Source organism: Exophiala spinifera (assembly GCF_000836115.1).
Source record: "Exophiala spinifera strain CBS 89968 unplaced genomic scaffold supercont1.4, whole genome shotgun sequence".
NCBI lineage: Eukaryota > Fungi > Ascomycota > Eurotiomycetes > Chaetothyriales > Herpotrichiellaceae > Exophiala > Exophiala spinifera.
The window spans coordinates 411,321-425,202 of NW_015622516.1; the positions used below are offsets into that span (position 1 = coordinate 411,321).

General features: G+C 51.3%; 6 protein-coding genes across 6 annotated transcripts; 3 read left to right on the forward strand and 3 right to left on the reverse strand.

Annotated features, from left to right (window-relative positions):
- Window positions 1-468: 468 nt before the first annotated feature.
- On the forward strand, window positions 469-2,444 carry PV08_05332 (uncharacterized protein; the record flags this gene model as incomplete). Its single annotated transcript, XM_016379676.1, has 2 exons — window positions 469-868; window positions 925-2,444. The coding sequence occupies 2 exons, from the start codon at window positions 469-471 to the stop codon at window positions 2,442-2,444; spliced, it is 1,920 nt and encodes a 639-aa protein (XP_016235503.1).
- A 349-nt stretch (window positions 2,445-2,793) lies between these two features.
- On the reverse strand, window positions 2,794-3,869 carry PV08_05333 (uncharacterized protein; the record flags this gene model as incomplete). The annotated part of the gene is made up of 2 exons (XM_016379677.1): window positions 2,794-3,713; window positions 3,770-3,869. 2 exons carry the CDS (start codon window positions 3,867-3,869, stop codon window positions 2,794-2,796), a joined length of 1,020 nt encoding a protein of 339 aa, XP_016235504.1.
- Window positions 3,870-4,279: 410 nt separating this feature from the next.
- PV08_05334 (uncharacterized protein) lies at window positions 4,280-6,391 on the forward strand (the record flags this gene model as incomplete). The annotated part of the gene is made up of 2 exons (XM_016379678.1): window positions 4,280-5,973; window positions 6,028-6,391. 2 exons carry the CDS (start codon window positions 4,280-4,282, stop codon window positions 6,389-6,391), a joined length of 2,058 nt encoding a protein of 685 aa, XP_016235505.1.
- A 583-nt stretch (window positions 6,392-6,974) lies between these two features.
- Window positions 6,975-7,946, forward strand: PV08_05335 (uncharacterized protein; the record flags this gene model as incomplete). The annotated part of the gene is made up of 1 exon (XM_016379679.1): window positions 6,975-7,946. The coding sequence occupies one exon, from the start codon at window positions 6,975-6,977 to the stop codon at window positions 7,944-7,946; it is 972 nt and encodes a 323-aa protein (XP_016235506.1).
- A 1,102-nt stretch (window positions 7,947-9,048) lies between these two features.
- On the reverse strand, window positions 9,049-10,938 carry PV08_05336 (uncharacterized protein; the record flags this gene model as incomplete). The annotated part of the gene is made up of 4 exons (XM_016379680.1): window positions 9,049-10,494; window positions 10,520-10,580; window positions 10,635-10,834; window positions 10,891-10,938. The coding sequence occupies 4 exons, from the start codon at window positions 10,936-10,938 to the stop codon at window positions 9,049-9,051; spliced, it is 1,755 nt and encodes a 584-aa protein (XP_016235507.1).
- Window positions 10,939-12,036: 1,098 nt separating this feature from the next.
- PV08_05337 (uncharacterized protein) lies at window positions 12,037-13,563 on the reverse strand (the record flags this gene model as incomplete). The annotated part of the gene is made up of 3 exons (XM_016379681.1): window positions 12,037-12,794; window positions 12,849-12,964; window positions 13,019-13,563. The coding sequence occupies 3 exons, from the start codon at window positions 13,561-13,563 to the stop codon at window positions 12,037-12,039; spliced, it is 1,419 nt and encodes a 472-aa protein (XP_016235508.1).
- Between the last annotated feature and the right edge of the window lie 319 nt (window positions 13,564-13,882).

The following is a 13,882-nucleotide window of genomic DNA, read 5'->3' on the forward strand; positions in this document are numbered from 1 at the left end:
TTTACCCCGTCACGACCAGCATGCTGTTTTGCTTTGCAGTCCAGGCCTTGTCGTGGCATCAAGTCATCTTCTCTAGCGCCAACTGATCGACGAATTCCGCACAGTCCTGACCCCTGAGTTATCATTTCCCGCTTCCAGTGGAGATCGAGGAGTGTATTTATGGCCTCAAAATTCTAGGTGACCACGCCTCTTCAAGCATTCAGTGTGGATTAACACCCGCTCACAAGCTCCCGCTAGTCCCCGATATCTTATCTACGAGACTGTGGTTGTGACAATCTCTAGGATTACTGTCAAATAGCACCTTATAATACTGGAATTTGAAACTGATCGGCGATGCATACAACATTTACGGGTAAAAACGATGCGAGCACGGGTCATCTTGAAGGACTGCAAGATCATGATATCAATCCGGCTCTCTGAGGACTGACCGTGTCATTTGAAAGGGCCTTGCACGACTGGCGGCCAATAATGCCCATGTCTGGCCGGACAGCTAGCGAGGCCACGCAGCAACCTGGCAGGGGCACGTTGATGTTCATCGAGCATCATCCGGAGTCACAACCAACCGCAACGTCAAGGGTGGTTACGAGTTTTGCCCGTAAATGGCAATCGAGCCAGAAGCGACAGCACCGACGCGTCTCCGCCCGGCAGGATGCGGTATACGCCAGAAGCCTAGTCGGATGGCAGTCTCGGGCAGTGAGGCTTCCGCCACAAGCCCAGCCCTCCACGCATGACGAGAGCGATTCCTCTTCGTCGACCTCGCAGGCTATCACGATCACGAGCTTGCAGCCAACAAGTGGACTTCGAAAGGACCCTTTCAACTCTCTGCCATCCGAACAAAGTGCCGACATGATGTCTGTCGCTGACCATTGTGCGTACTCGGTTGAGTGGACGTTGTTTCATTTAAGTACTTACCGAGTTTGCTAGTCATTCACGTTTGGGCGCCTATGGCGATCACCCATTTTGACACGTTGATTGGGTACGTTGAGAAGCGCCTGCGAGTGATGCGTCCCCTCGGATTCACTAATGAGGTCGACAGCTCCAACACGTATCTCAGTCTCTACTGGCCAGTAGCATTACAGGATGACATGCTCTTTAGTGCCACAATGGCCTGCACGAGGGCCGCATGGTGCCTCTCGCAAGGACTTTTGCCCGAAACAGACCGTCTCCACCTACAATGTCGAGGCCTGGCAATGTCAAAACTGCGTCTCAGGCTCTCCGGTGTCTCACCTATCAATGTTGAGACCTTCCTCTTTACCGTAGACTACATGCTCAGTGTCTCGTACATGTGGAAGGACGATGAAGCACTCGACATACATCTTGCGGCATTCAGGAACCTTGCACAAAGATACCTTTCGACCAATGATACCAGTACAGTGATGAGCAGCGTTGTTGCTCACCGCATGAAGAGCTGGCAAGCTCTGGACAACTACCGAAAGCAAACAGATGTATTCCGACAAAGGCTGGAAGCACAGTCGCCCGACACAGGCACGCAGCTCACGCGCATACACGATACACTCTCATTGCGACAACTTGATATTCTTGCCTCATCGCCTCCAGCCTTACGTCAACTGACTGACCTCGGTCTGCTAAGCATTGAGCTGCTTGATGTGGTCCTGCAGGTACAAAACCTCATGGACAATGTTTGTGATAAGTCGGAAGGTCACGCCATTGCGTCGGTTACTAAGCAGCTGAAGGGAGCCTTGTTAGCAGAACATTTAACCGATATCGACATGCAGATTGGTTATGCTCTAGTTGGTCTTTGTCACTATCTTGATCCAGACTTCACGAGCACAACAACATTTAGAAGCAGCGGTTTCCAGTATCCCATTTCCAATAGGCCTAACAGTCACCAGGATTTGGACACCGTAGCGCAGACTTACATCAACAGAAAGCTGACTCGATGTCTCCACGTTTCCAACATAGCACGAAGCTGCGCCCTTTGGTCGTCCACCCTTCTCGGTAGCATCTTGCTCGAGGTTGGGCTCAGTATCGACATCAGCAAGCCATTGTCCAGTGGCACGTTAGCTGAACATGGCCTGAAGAGCAAGGGACACATCATTTTGGCTGCGACTGCTAGAAGTCTGACATTCGAAAGCGTGGCCGTTCTTTCCGAGCACTGGGCTGCGCCGCTCCAAACACAATGGCCGCCTCCGGAACCAGACTTTGATCAACTCGGACAACAGTTCCTCGGCACTAGAGATCTCTCCGAAATGTGGCGACGATGCTGGCGGGACACGATAAGAAGGCAGCAGGAGTGGAAAGAGCAGGGTCAGCTACGAGTAGGCAACCCGGTTGGTCCGGACGATGACGAAGGCAAGATGGCGTCGATCGAAACCGAGTACATGGTCTTAATGGAGGCGAGGGAGAGCTTCCCAGTGATGTCCCTCTCGAACCTCGGGACGTTAAGGCAAGCGAGGAACGAGACGTCGGACACCCATCAGTAAACGGGTGATAGAGATGTCTGCCGTTTAAGTTATTGATATCCTTCGCACCGTTATACAATGACGCATTTGGGTGGTTGGTCTCAAGGTGTGCAAATTCGCGGCGTGCTTCGGTTATAGCCTGAGCTACCACCAGTGCGCCAGGGCTTCGCTGATGATATTCGGAGTCGCTCCCACGATCGGCATTGTTGCCACAAATTCCTGTTATCCAACAGGAACAGGGTCATGATCTTGCAAACGGGGTATGGGACAACATATTCCTGAACCGATTATTTCGACTCCTTCGGTCATCAAAACGACCTTCCGCATTGAACCCGCACATGAGTTAAGATACGCTTTAGTTCTTCTCTTCTCACCTGATCCCACCTTCTCTAGCACTCGCGTGGATCTCTTGCAGCCTATCGAGGAGGTCGAATACAGTCGCATCTCCTTCCGTCAGAACTCGTTCAACACTGGCGATATGACCGTCAAACCCGATGACTGCTGCCTTTTTGATCTTGCCTTGGTCCGTAATTTTGATGCGGCCAACACTGTCATCAGACCAGAGGATGCGCACTTGTCGAGCGTCAACGCCAACCGCTTCGAACTCTCGAATACCAAAGTTTCCTGCAGGTGCGTCAATGTCCAATAAGGAAGTGTCTCCGTCATTTCCATGTTCGACTTCTTGACCAGGGCCTCGACGTTTATCCTTCAGGACAGAAATTCCAAGTTTGTCCCTCACCCATTCAATTGCGTCTAGTCTTGATCTCCAAGCCACAAGGTCGTGCCGCACTCTCGAAACTAAGCCGTGTAGGTCCTGCTTCCTCTGAGTTTCCTCGATGCTCATCAAAGAATCCTCCGACCCGCCATATCCTTCATCTGACAACGGTAAATATTGCTTCTCATACTCTTCCAGCGGAACAAGCGCAGGAATCGTGTGTCGATGTATACGAAGTTCCCGAGTGGATGGCCCTTCGTCTCCGCCGACTTTTATGCAGAACAGATAATACGGGCTATCAAAATGACCATTGCGATCGCATATATCAAAGCGGATGCCGAGCAACGGGTTCTTGGGTTGAATTTCAGGGCTTGGATCATGGAAAGGAAACGAAGTTACGCCGAAACTCAGACGGTAGACGTTCGATGAGGATTTTTGGAACACAGACTCGAATTGTGATGGGTTTGAGTTGTTCTCTCGCCTACGGATTGGCTTTGTGGAGAGTTGATTCTGTATCTTGGTCGAAGACAGCAGAGAAGAGGTCAACAATTTGCGGCGGTTGGTCAGCTTCTCGACTGTGTTTATTTAGCCAGGACTCTGTAGAGCAATGCGGGGGACGAGGAGTGCGTACTCTCCGCTCGTACTTGGGCAATATCTTCATCGAGGGACAAGCTTAGACTTTCGAAGGGGGTAAAATTTGTCTCAGGTGCAGGAGACGCGGCGGAGGCCATCATGGGTTGGGTGTATGAGGGTATTGTGTGGTTGTTGCTGCATGGCGGTAGTAAACTGTCCTCACGTCGTCTTCTACGCGTCGTGCGAGAGCGCGTCTCCTTTCTCGGTCACGTGCCAGGGGTTTCACCAGGAGACGATGATTTGGAGGGGCCACTTGGTCGCATTCTAGAATCTTGGATCTCAAGGGAGGGAAGGCCATGGTCATCTTATCATGCCTTCTGGTCGGTGGTAATGAGATGGGGGACATGTACCAGGACCGCTGAGCCTGTTGATTCTGCTTCTCCATTGTCTGCAGATCGATGACTTCACACTTTTTGTTCTGTGCTAATAAAATACTGTACTGGTCCACTTGTAAAGGACAGAGAGTCCTTTCTGCTCCCACCACTCAGCACGCTCCTTCGCCACATATATGCCTGATTCAATCGCCGAACCTCATATATATCCACTCTTTCATACCCGTTCCACATCGATAGACCAGCACCTTCCCTCTCAGCACGTCACTGCCCAGAACAAGGAACGCGAAGAAGACCCGGACGCCGTTGAACTAGAAGACTTTGACGACCAGGAGAAGCCTCGAAGTATACTTATTCCGCCCAAACAAGAGGAGGAGGACCATTTTATCGAGTCGGAAGATTCTGAAAGGGACCACCTTGTCACCGCGGAAGGTTCCGAGTCACAGATGAAACGCAACAAGTCCAAAAAGATCAAGGACAGAAGATCACCTTCACGGCCGGACCTGCGAATAGATACGGCTAGTAACGGGCATGCGAATGGCCGGGCAAACGGTACAATGGACAAACATATCGAAATGAGGCGAAAACACGTCTCGAACGATGAGTCGACGCCCAACGCGACAAGGATTATGAGCCGAGATGATTTTAGCCTCGACAATGAGCCGCTGTCACCTATATCGCCGCAGACACCAGGCATGGTCAATACGAGTTTCTCAAACTTGCCAGTGAAAGACAAGCGAAATTTCCTCCTGCTATGCCTTCTCTACTTTCTCCAGGGTATACCTATGGGCCTTGCATCTGGGTCTGTTCCTTTCCTCCTCAAGAGCTATCTATCTTACGGCCAAATCGGCATTTTCTCCCTCGCCATATACCCATACTCTCTAAAACTATTATGGAGTCCGATCGTGGATGCCGTATGGAGTCGGCGCTTCGGTCGGAGAAAGAGTTGGATCACCCCAATACAAACAATATCCGGACTGTCCATGATCTATCTCGGAGGGAGAATTGACGAGCTTATGAAAAAGGCTGGTGAAAGAGACGGTTCCGGGGTCTGGGGCTTCACGGGCTGGTGGTTTCTCTTGGTCTTTCTTTGCGCCACGCAGGACATTGCCGTGGATGGGTGGGCAATCTCTCTTCTGTCTATGCAAAACATCTCATACGCATCCACGGCACAGACAGTTGGACTGACAGCGGGATCCTTCCTGTCTCACACCGTGTTCTTGGCTCTACAAGCACCAGATTTTGCCAATGCATGGTTCAGAACTGTGCCTCAAGATTATGGGTTGTTCACGCTTGGCGGCTACATGGCTTTCTGGGGTTGGGTTTACCTCCTGGTGACGTTGGCAATTGCTGTGATGAAAAAAGAGGACAAGACGAACGAGCGAGACGGTATCATGGAGGTCTATCGCAGCATGATAGCTGTTATGAAATTACCCAACATCATCACCATTGTGGTTATTCACCTGGTCGGCAAATTGGGGTTTGTGACCAACGATGCAGTCACAAACCTGAAGTTACTCGACAAGGGATTTGGCCAAGCGAATATGGCTCTGGTTGTTCTGATTGATTTTCCGTTCGAGCTGGGTCTGGGATACTACGCTGGGAAGTGGTCTACCGAGTATACGCCTCTCAAGCTATGGTGTTGGGCATATGTTGCACGACTTCTTGCGGCCGTCTTTGCTCAATTCACCATCATGATCTATCCGACGGCGGTCAATGAGGCCGTTCCCCTCTGGTACATGTTTGTGGTCATCGCTGAGCATGTCTATTCGACGTTCATGAACACAGTCATGTTTGTAGCCGTGTCTGCATTTCATGCTCGGATCGCCGACCCTGCCATTGGCGGAACGTACATGACTCTCTTAGCTACGTGAGTGTTTTGGTCTTTCTCATGGTACGAAGGCTTTACTAACTATGACTCTAGTGTTTCCAATCTCGGCGGGACGTTCCCCAAATTCTTCATACTCAAATTCGTCGACATGTTCACCAAAGCGACTTGTCTACCCCCCGCGGATCCAGATGCGTTCAGCAAAGCTCACCCAGATGTCACACCGATCACGAGTCAGTTTAGCTGTGCCCTTGAAGCGGAAAAGAACATCTGCCTGAAAGGTGGTGGCACCTGTCTCATGCAACGCGATGGATATTATATTACGAACGTCGTCTTTGTTCTCATTGGTGCTGCCCTCTTTTGGATGTATATAGAGAAGAAAGCGCTGGCGTTGCAGAGTCTGCCATTACGAGCATGGCGGGTTCAGGCTGATTCATCGTATCATCGTGTGGCGACTTGATGATATGTCAGCGGTGTGTACCATCTATGTACAAAAAGTTAGGGAAAGTTATCTTCGAAATTTTCAGACTCCTTCTTGATCACATTGGCTATTTGTGACCATTCTGCGAAGCGTAATTGCTACGATCGCCGTACAACATAGGGAGTAAAGGGGCTACGAGTTTTTGGCGGCACGTGATATCGAAAATTATGTCAAGACGGTCAAATGATTTGTAGAAAGTCGCTCACTGTCTTTGGCGATCCCAACTGCCACATTTTTGTTTGCTTTGATTTTTCTTTTTTCCATATCAGTATCAAAGAACAGCCGTTTTCACCTACAGTTGATCAGCAGCGTTGATCCTATCTGCACCAGTCGCAAACTGCTTTTTACGCCACGGCCAGTCTTGCGAAGACCATTCGCGCCTCGCAAGACCCGGGACTATTGGGTTGTCACTATTAATAATACCTGGGTGGCTGTCGCTGGTCTTTTGGACAAGCAATCCCTAGGCATCACCGCCTTTGTCATAATCACAGCGACTGCGTTTCTCCGGCGTTGTACGTCACAAAAGTGCAGTCAGGAAGGGAAGAAGGCTGAGGTCCGAAAAATGGAGCGGACGAGGTCTCGCTCTCCTCAATCCCAGACGGCATCGTCATCTCCGGCTTCGACGACAGTCACTACGCCGGACCAATCTCCCGGCGCGGACGAAGACATCTGGGACACATCGTCGGACCACGGTCACGGCGACGGTCACGGTCAGCCTCACCATGCCATCTCCGACACCACCACACAAGGCCAACCGTCCGCGACCAGGCCACAGCAGATACTGAGTGACCTCCCCCAACTGCGACGCCAGCACATGACGGACGGGTACCGCGAAGGCCTCTCCGTGGGCAAGGCGGCCGTGATGCAGGACGGGTTCGACTCTGGGTATCCTCTCGGCGTGGAGATTGGACTGCGTGTCGGTGCCGTGTTTGGCGTGCTGGAAGGTGTTTTGGAAGGCTTGAAGAAAACGTCGTCGGAGATGGAGAGGTCCGGGCCTTCGAGACAGTCGGGCCCAGGGTTAAGAGGACCAGCAGCATTGCTTCGTGGTGAGAATGCCTCCCGTGGTGCCAATGCCGGTGCCGGTGCCGGTGCCGGTGCCAGCGCCAGCACCCCCCTGTCGGGTCGGGGCGGTCCTACACCCAACAACTCCAACCATACAACCAACCTCGAAGGGCTTGTGGGTGTAAATAATGATGAGAATGTCTTCGCAGGAACGATGGTCGCAGGCAATACCTCCCCGAGCGTGTCCCGGGCGGAGGAATCGCCAGATGTCAAAGCCGTCGAAAAGCTCTACGAGGAAGCGAAAACCGAACTCAAGATCTCCGAGTTGATGAAGAATCTCGACGACTCAATGATCGACCGGATGGGCCGCCTCAGTGTCGATGTCGATGTCGATGTCGATGTCGATGTTGATACTAATGGTGATGACGACAAAGCGACAGCGAGAGAGATGCGAGGCTTGCCCCAAGAGATCGAACAAGTTATTTCTCGATGGGAGGATGTCGTGTTGAAAAGTCTAGCCGCGAGACTTTGAACAGGCACGAATTTTTTTCCCCCCAAGACAACAGCCATGATGATGATGACTTTAATGACGAGATCAAGACTCTTGACCAACACTTGAACCTTGGACCATAAAAGCCCTGCCTAACCTTGGACCTTTGGACTTCGGATCTTGGACAGACATCCCGATATGCTTGCATGCATGGACCACATACTTTAGACAACGCAACACCATACCGGCCTGGGACTCCCTCGCAGTGCAGGAAGCCTCAGAGGTGTGACGATTGACGAGTACACACTCCGAAACCAAGACTTGAGATTTCAAGTTTCTTCAATTGAGTACAGGCAGTAACTCAATGCCAGGACGGCCAAAAAGCCATGGATGGACACCGCAAAAGCACTTTTGAACCACCTACTAGATTACAGTATTCTGGAGAGTGAACTCTCACTACTTCAGTGCTTCGGTGCTTTCGAATTCAAACAGACCCGGCCCACAGCCACACAAGTCAGTGTCGGTAACAGTCACGTCTCCCCATGCATGCATGCATGCATGCATACCTGATCGAACGACGCAATGACATTCTAACCAGCCAGACGACCACGCGACCACACGACCATACGACCATGTCAGTACCTAGTTTGCCCCCCCCTTTACGATAACCCAAACATCCAGCGGCGGACACTGCCTAGGTACAATACCCAACCTGATCTAGCTTCGGGTAAACTGTCAGCTCAGCTCGAGGGCAAGGTTGTACTTATTACGCTGTACATAATCCAGAGCTCAAGATAAGGACATGACCCGTAGCTCGAGAAACAGCGTGAGACGTCACTTGTGTCTCTCTCGTGAAGCACACACATATCAGTCTTAAATCATTCAAACACTCCTTTCTGTTTCTTTCCCCTGCTCCTCCTGAGATCTCTCTATTCTCGTTACCAAGTACCTGTACCGCTCAAAACACACCCCCTTTAACTAATCGATCACCCTACAATCCAAAGAAAAAAATCATCGACGATTCATGATTCACGATCCACGATCCACGATCCACGAGGGACGAATCTTCTTAGGAATTTCGTATCCGTACTCCACACGGCGAATAGAAGTAGGAGTAATTAATAACCGGTACCTCAATACACACCTACCCCAACCGCGCATACCGTTCTCGTGCTCCTTCTCTCGTCTTCTCGGCAAAATCCTCATACCGTCCTTTCGTGTTCCGTTCGGCCTCTTCGACCGCGTCGCCAACTTTGCCTCCCTGAGCTCCCAACCCCACGCCGGCAACATACACGCTCTGCGCGATCGGAGCCGTCATGCCTTCTCCACTGGCTCCAAGTCCCTGGCCCGCCCTGTATCCCATCTTGCTCAACAGCGACGCGCCCTTGGACTGGACAACGGCGGGCCCGTCGTCACCACCGTGATCGTCGTCATCCGACATTTTCTTCACCTTGGACGATCCCGATCCCGGTCCGACCTGTTCGCCCTTCTTGTTGACGACGCCGTAGATCTTTCGCCGCTCCCTGGCTCGATCACGGTACTGGGACGCCGAATCAGTCTCATCGTTACTAGGAACAGATCCAGTATGTTGAATGCCATGCTTTGCTAATTTCGCAGTCGCTTTCTTGACTTTACTCTCATCCCGGAGATTCTGTCTGTGAAAGTCGCTAAGCCGTTCGTGCTGGTTGACTTCTGCTGCGTCGTTGAATTGGCGCATGCACAAATAACAACAATGTCGACTTGGGTCAGCAAAAGATTGATTTGGCGGCGCCGGACCACCACCGCCATCTGACGAGTTCGCTTCACCACCCTCTCTTGATTTCTGGTCGATGCCGTGCAATTCGGCGTGACGATTGCTCCAGAACTGTAAATGTGACGCCGCGGGTTTCTTTGCACTTCCGTCCTCGGCACTGGCTGAAGTCTGCGCTTTGCGCTTCTTGGTCTTTTCGGTCTCTTTAGATTTGGAGCCTCCAGCATCTTTCGGGACCGATTTACCATCGGAGCTTGTGGGCGGCATGGAAACGGCTAATTCCGTTACGTAGGCGGATTCATCCCAGTACGCCAGCTTCATTGACGGGTTGCCGATTGGACTGAATGTGAAGCGCTCCATGTCTGGTGTCGGGTTCAACACTGGGACAAACACTCCAGCGTGGATGTAGCTGACGAGAACCTGCTTGGAAGCGATCGTGAATCGGTCAAAGGAATTGTACCTCGTCAGTGCAGCTTGTGCATCTTCCATCGACGCGTATTCCGCGAAACCATACCTCCAGCTTTCATTGCTTCGTCGGTCCCGAACAAGCAAAACTCGTCGGAGTGTGCCTTCTTTAGCGCCGAGATTCGCATCACCAGTAGTGGAAGCGACTTTCGCACCTTTCTTTCCTGGGGCTTCGTCCTTCTGCACGGCCGTCGAACTCGGTTTGTTCAGTTTCGACACTCCCTTGACCAGTAACTCCTCAGTAACCGATGGTTCCAGTCTACGCAGAAGCAAAAATTGTGATGGAGTATTGTCAGCGGACGTATCGTTATCACCAACGTTTACTGCTTTCACCGGAGCGTCAAAACCTGGTTCTGGAGGTTTGTAAGTAAAGGCCTTAAAAACTAGGAGACTTCCTTACCAGGTCTGAACGCTTGACATCTGAAGCATCGATTTCGCGTTGAGAAGTTGTTGATGTTGCACTGGAGACTTTTGTTAGCCGCATTGCGAAGAACGCATGATCGGCGCGACCGTACATTTGGACACGTCCAATCCGAGTCTTCTGCCCGATGGGTCTCTTTTCGCTCACGACCGAAAGTGATTCGAACTTTTGAAGCATCTCCGTTAGACTTTTCGCCATCACCATAGAGGTAGAGAACAGGATAATTGCGGTCCATGAACTCTTCCGCCTCCTCAACGGTCGGGAAGCGTAGAAAGCCAAATTGTCTTGATTGTCCTACACCCGTATCAGCGACTTGTCTCCGTGGCATCCAATGGACCTATAAAACTCACTGGTCTGTCGATCGCGAATGACACGTACGTCGTCCAGTTGGTGGACATGATAGTAATGTTTCAACTCTGAAGAAATCTGTCCGAGAAATCCAGATCTTAGCCACACATCTTCTTCAACAGCAGCAACGGTTCATAGGCCGGGAGGTGTTGGTGGTGCATGTCTCAGTCAAAAAGGATATTCGCGAACATCGTTCTCTGTCAGGTGCGGCGCCAGTCCTTCCATCATGATCTCTTTGCTTGGCTGCCCTCGACTGGGAGGTCTTTCATCCGAAGGCGTTCTTCGTCGACTGCGGCTTTGGCTCAGGCTTCGACTCGACCGGTCTCGCGAGTATGGCCGGTCGCGGTCATAGTATCTTCCACCTCGACGTGGCGAGGGCGATCTACGACCGTCTTCATCATGATTATAATAGTCTCGTCTGTCTTGACGGCGGTCGTTGTTGCGATCAGGACTCCGCGCACTGCGACCACGGATGTGAAATTCGCCTGGTGTTGATCTCGAGATATCTTTTGACAAGACCCATCAGTATTTTCTCATGTAGACATCTTTCAACCTGATCTATGGTTTACCATGCGGAGGGCTGCGTCTGCGAGGAGAACTGTATCTGCGTTCTGACGATCTGGACCTTGGTCGATCGTCGTAAAAGTCGTCACTCTGTACAGGCACTTGTCGATACGATTCGTGAGCGGGATATCCTCCCCGACGACGATATGAAGACATATTGGCGCCCCTGTCGGCTGCGAGTGTCTCGGTATTCGTAGTCGGAAGAGTAAGAGTACTACTACAGCCAGCCGCAAGAGGCGCAGAGGACGTCTTGCGGCTAACTTTCCGCAAACAGAACCGGGAAACCCTCTCCTATCGATGTCTACTTTGATTACACTCCTCGCAGAATATCATAACTACTCAACTTGCATACTGAAATGTAGATGACAAGGGCACTTGATCTCATCAGAAGGTATATACTTGCACTCCACTCCAGCAGTCGTTCGTGTAATCCTCATTGGTCTCCGAATATCTCGTTTCCACTCCCAGCTTTGCCTGAACTTGCCTCATTCAACCATCACCCGTTGATGACAGGAAACCCTTAAGTAGGAACCGTGACTGCGTTTCACTCGGACGAGATGCACCCAGATTTCAGTCTCGAGAGATCAAGCATTTCCATCTGCACCGATTCTTCTTCCAAGAAAACCCATCAGCCTCTTTCCGCCTCGTTCAGCCCGGGTAGTTTTCTCAACTCCATTGTCGAGTTTGGGACTTGTCTTTGACTTCGAATTGAGGCTGACTCTGACCTCCTCGTCGACGGTTGGACCAAACTCAGTAACTGCAGCTGGGGCCGTCTGAGGTGGTGCTTTCCTAAGCACTCCACCACTGGTGAACGGACTCAAAGGACCCTTTTTACGCTCAATGTCGAAGTCTGCGCCGTTAATATTGACTATGAGTTTCTTCTTCAATCGCTCACAAGTGTCTCGTGGGAACTTTGATGGCGACTTGGTCGTCTCTGAATCCGCACTGTCAGCGTCATCTTCTGGCTTCGTCATTGCCGACCGAGGCGACTTGGGTGACCGTGGAACTGATGACTGAAGCTCTTCGATGCTGTCCTTCGTCTTGATGCTCAAGGAGTCGTCTACTGTGGTGACCCGCCCGACGCTTCCATTGTCTGAATCCACCATGGCAATCTTTCCTTGACTTCGAGGCGTTTGCGGGACTCCGTTCTTCGCGGACGATTTGTTCGGTGTCACATCTCCTGCTGACTTGCGAAGAGAAGATATTGGCACATGTCCGACTTGTCGAAGAGGCGACGCGCCATCTGCATGATTTGAGGTCTCTTCCGAGAAGGCGGTAGATGATGTGCTGCCAGACACCGTCGATGCAGATCGATGAATGATCCCATTCCCTTCAAGATATTCTGGTGTATGTCAGTCATGTAATTCGTCATTGTCACTAGGGGGTATCGACTAACCGTATGGTCTACAATAGAACCGAAACGCGGCGTACGGCATGTCGACTGGGTCAAGAAGCTGGTACTTGTAGCGCCGAGGCCGGAAGCCAGGCTCCAGGAGCCCACTGTTTGTAAGACTAGGTTGAATTGTCAGCAGAACTCAAGAAAGAGCAATGGATAGAGCGCCGTACCGCAGGCCTTCAGCGCTGGTTGTGTTGATGTCTACTGCTCCGAATCCCTGGTGGAGGTCTCTGACGCGTTGGCGATGCTCGACACGATGCACGTTGATTTGGATCATGTCGTCGTCCAAGTCTCTTCGGTCACGGTCTTCAAGCCCATCTCCAAAACGAAAGGCCTCTCTTCTCACTAGACTCTCGCCAGTCACAGCATCAGCACCTTCATTGACTAGATTGTACATCATCTTGCCATGGAAATCGTGCTTTGCAGTACAATCCCACGATATGACCATTTTCCCGTTGATCAAGAGTTTGAAGAAGTAGGCCGCTCCAGGCGGATGAGGACCGTCAACGGTGTATTCAAACCAGACTTGACTACCAGGGTAGATTGGGACGTGGCAGGACGCAGTCGGGAAGGCTGAAGCGCTCGACGGTTGAGGCTGCTGATTGACCTGGAATGGATCAGCTGGCCGAGTGGAAGGGCTGTATCCGAATTCGGGCAATTTGCGGATGTCGAACTGTGAGATGATGCAAATTTCGATGCCTCGAAACTTGACCATGATTGATTGAGCCGCCTTATCGAGTGAAGGTGAGGGCAACAATAGGAGAAAAACTTCGAATTGCACAGGGAGGTGGAAGGTACCGACTGTTGCCATTGTTCGATTATTGAATAGGATTGGGTCGTCACTTCACTGTGCTTCGTGTCATCCACGGAGGTTGGGAAGGCGTAAAGTGGAAATGATCAGAGTCGTCACTGCAGTCGGAGGCAGCATTTCTCAATAATGGCCGAGTGTGAGATGGTAGAAACAGAATCTCGTACCTTTTCTGTGATCGAAACTTGGGATATTTCTAGTTGATCCATGATCGTCGACAAGAACT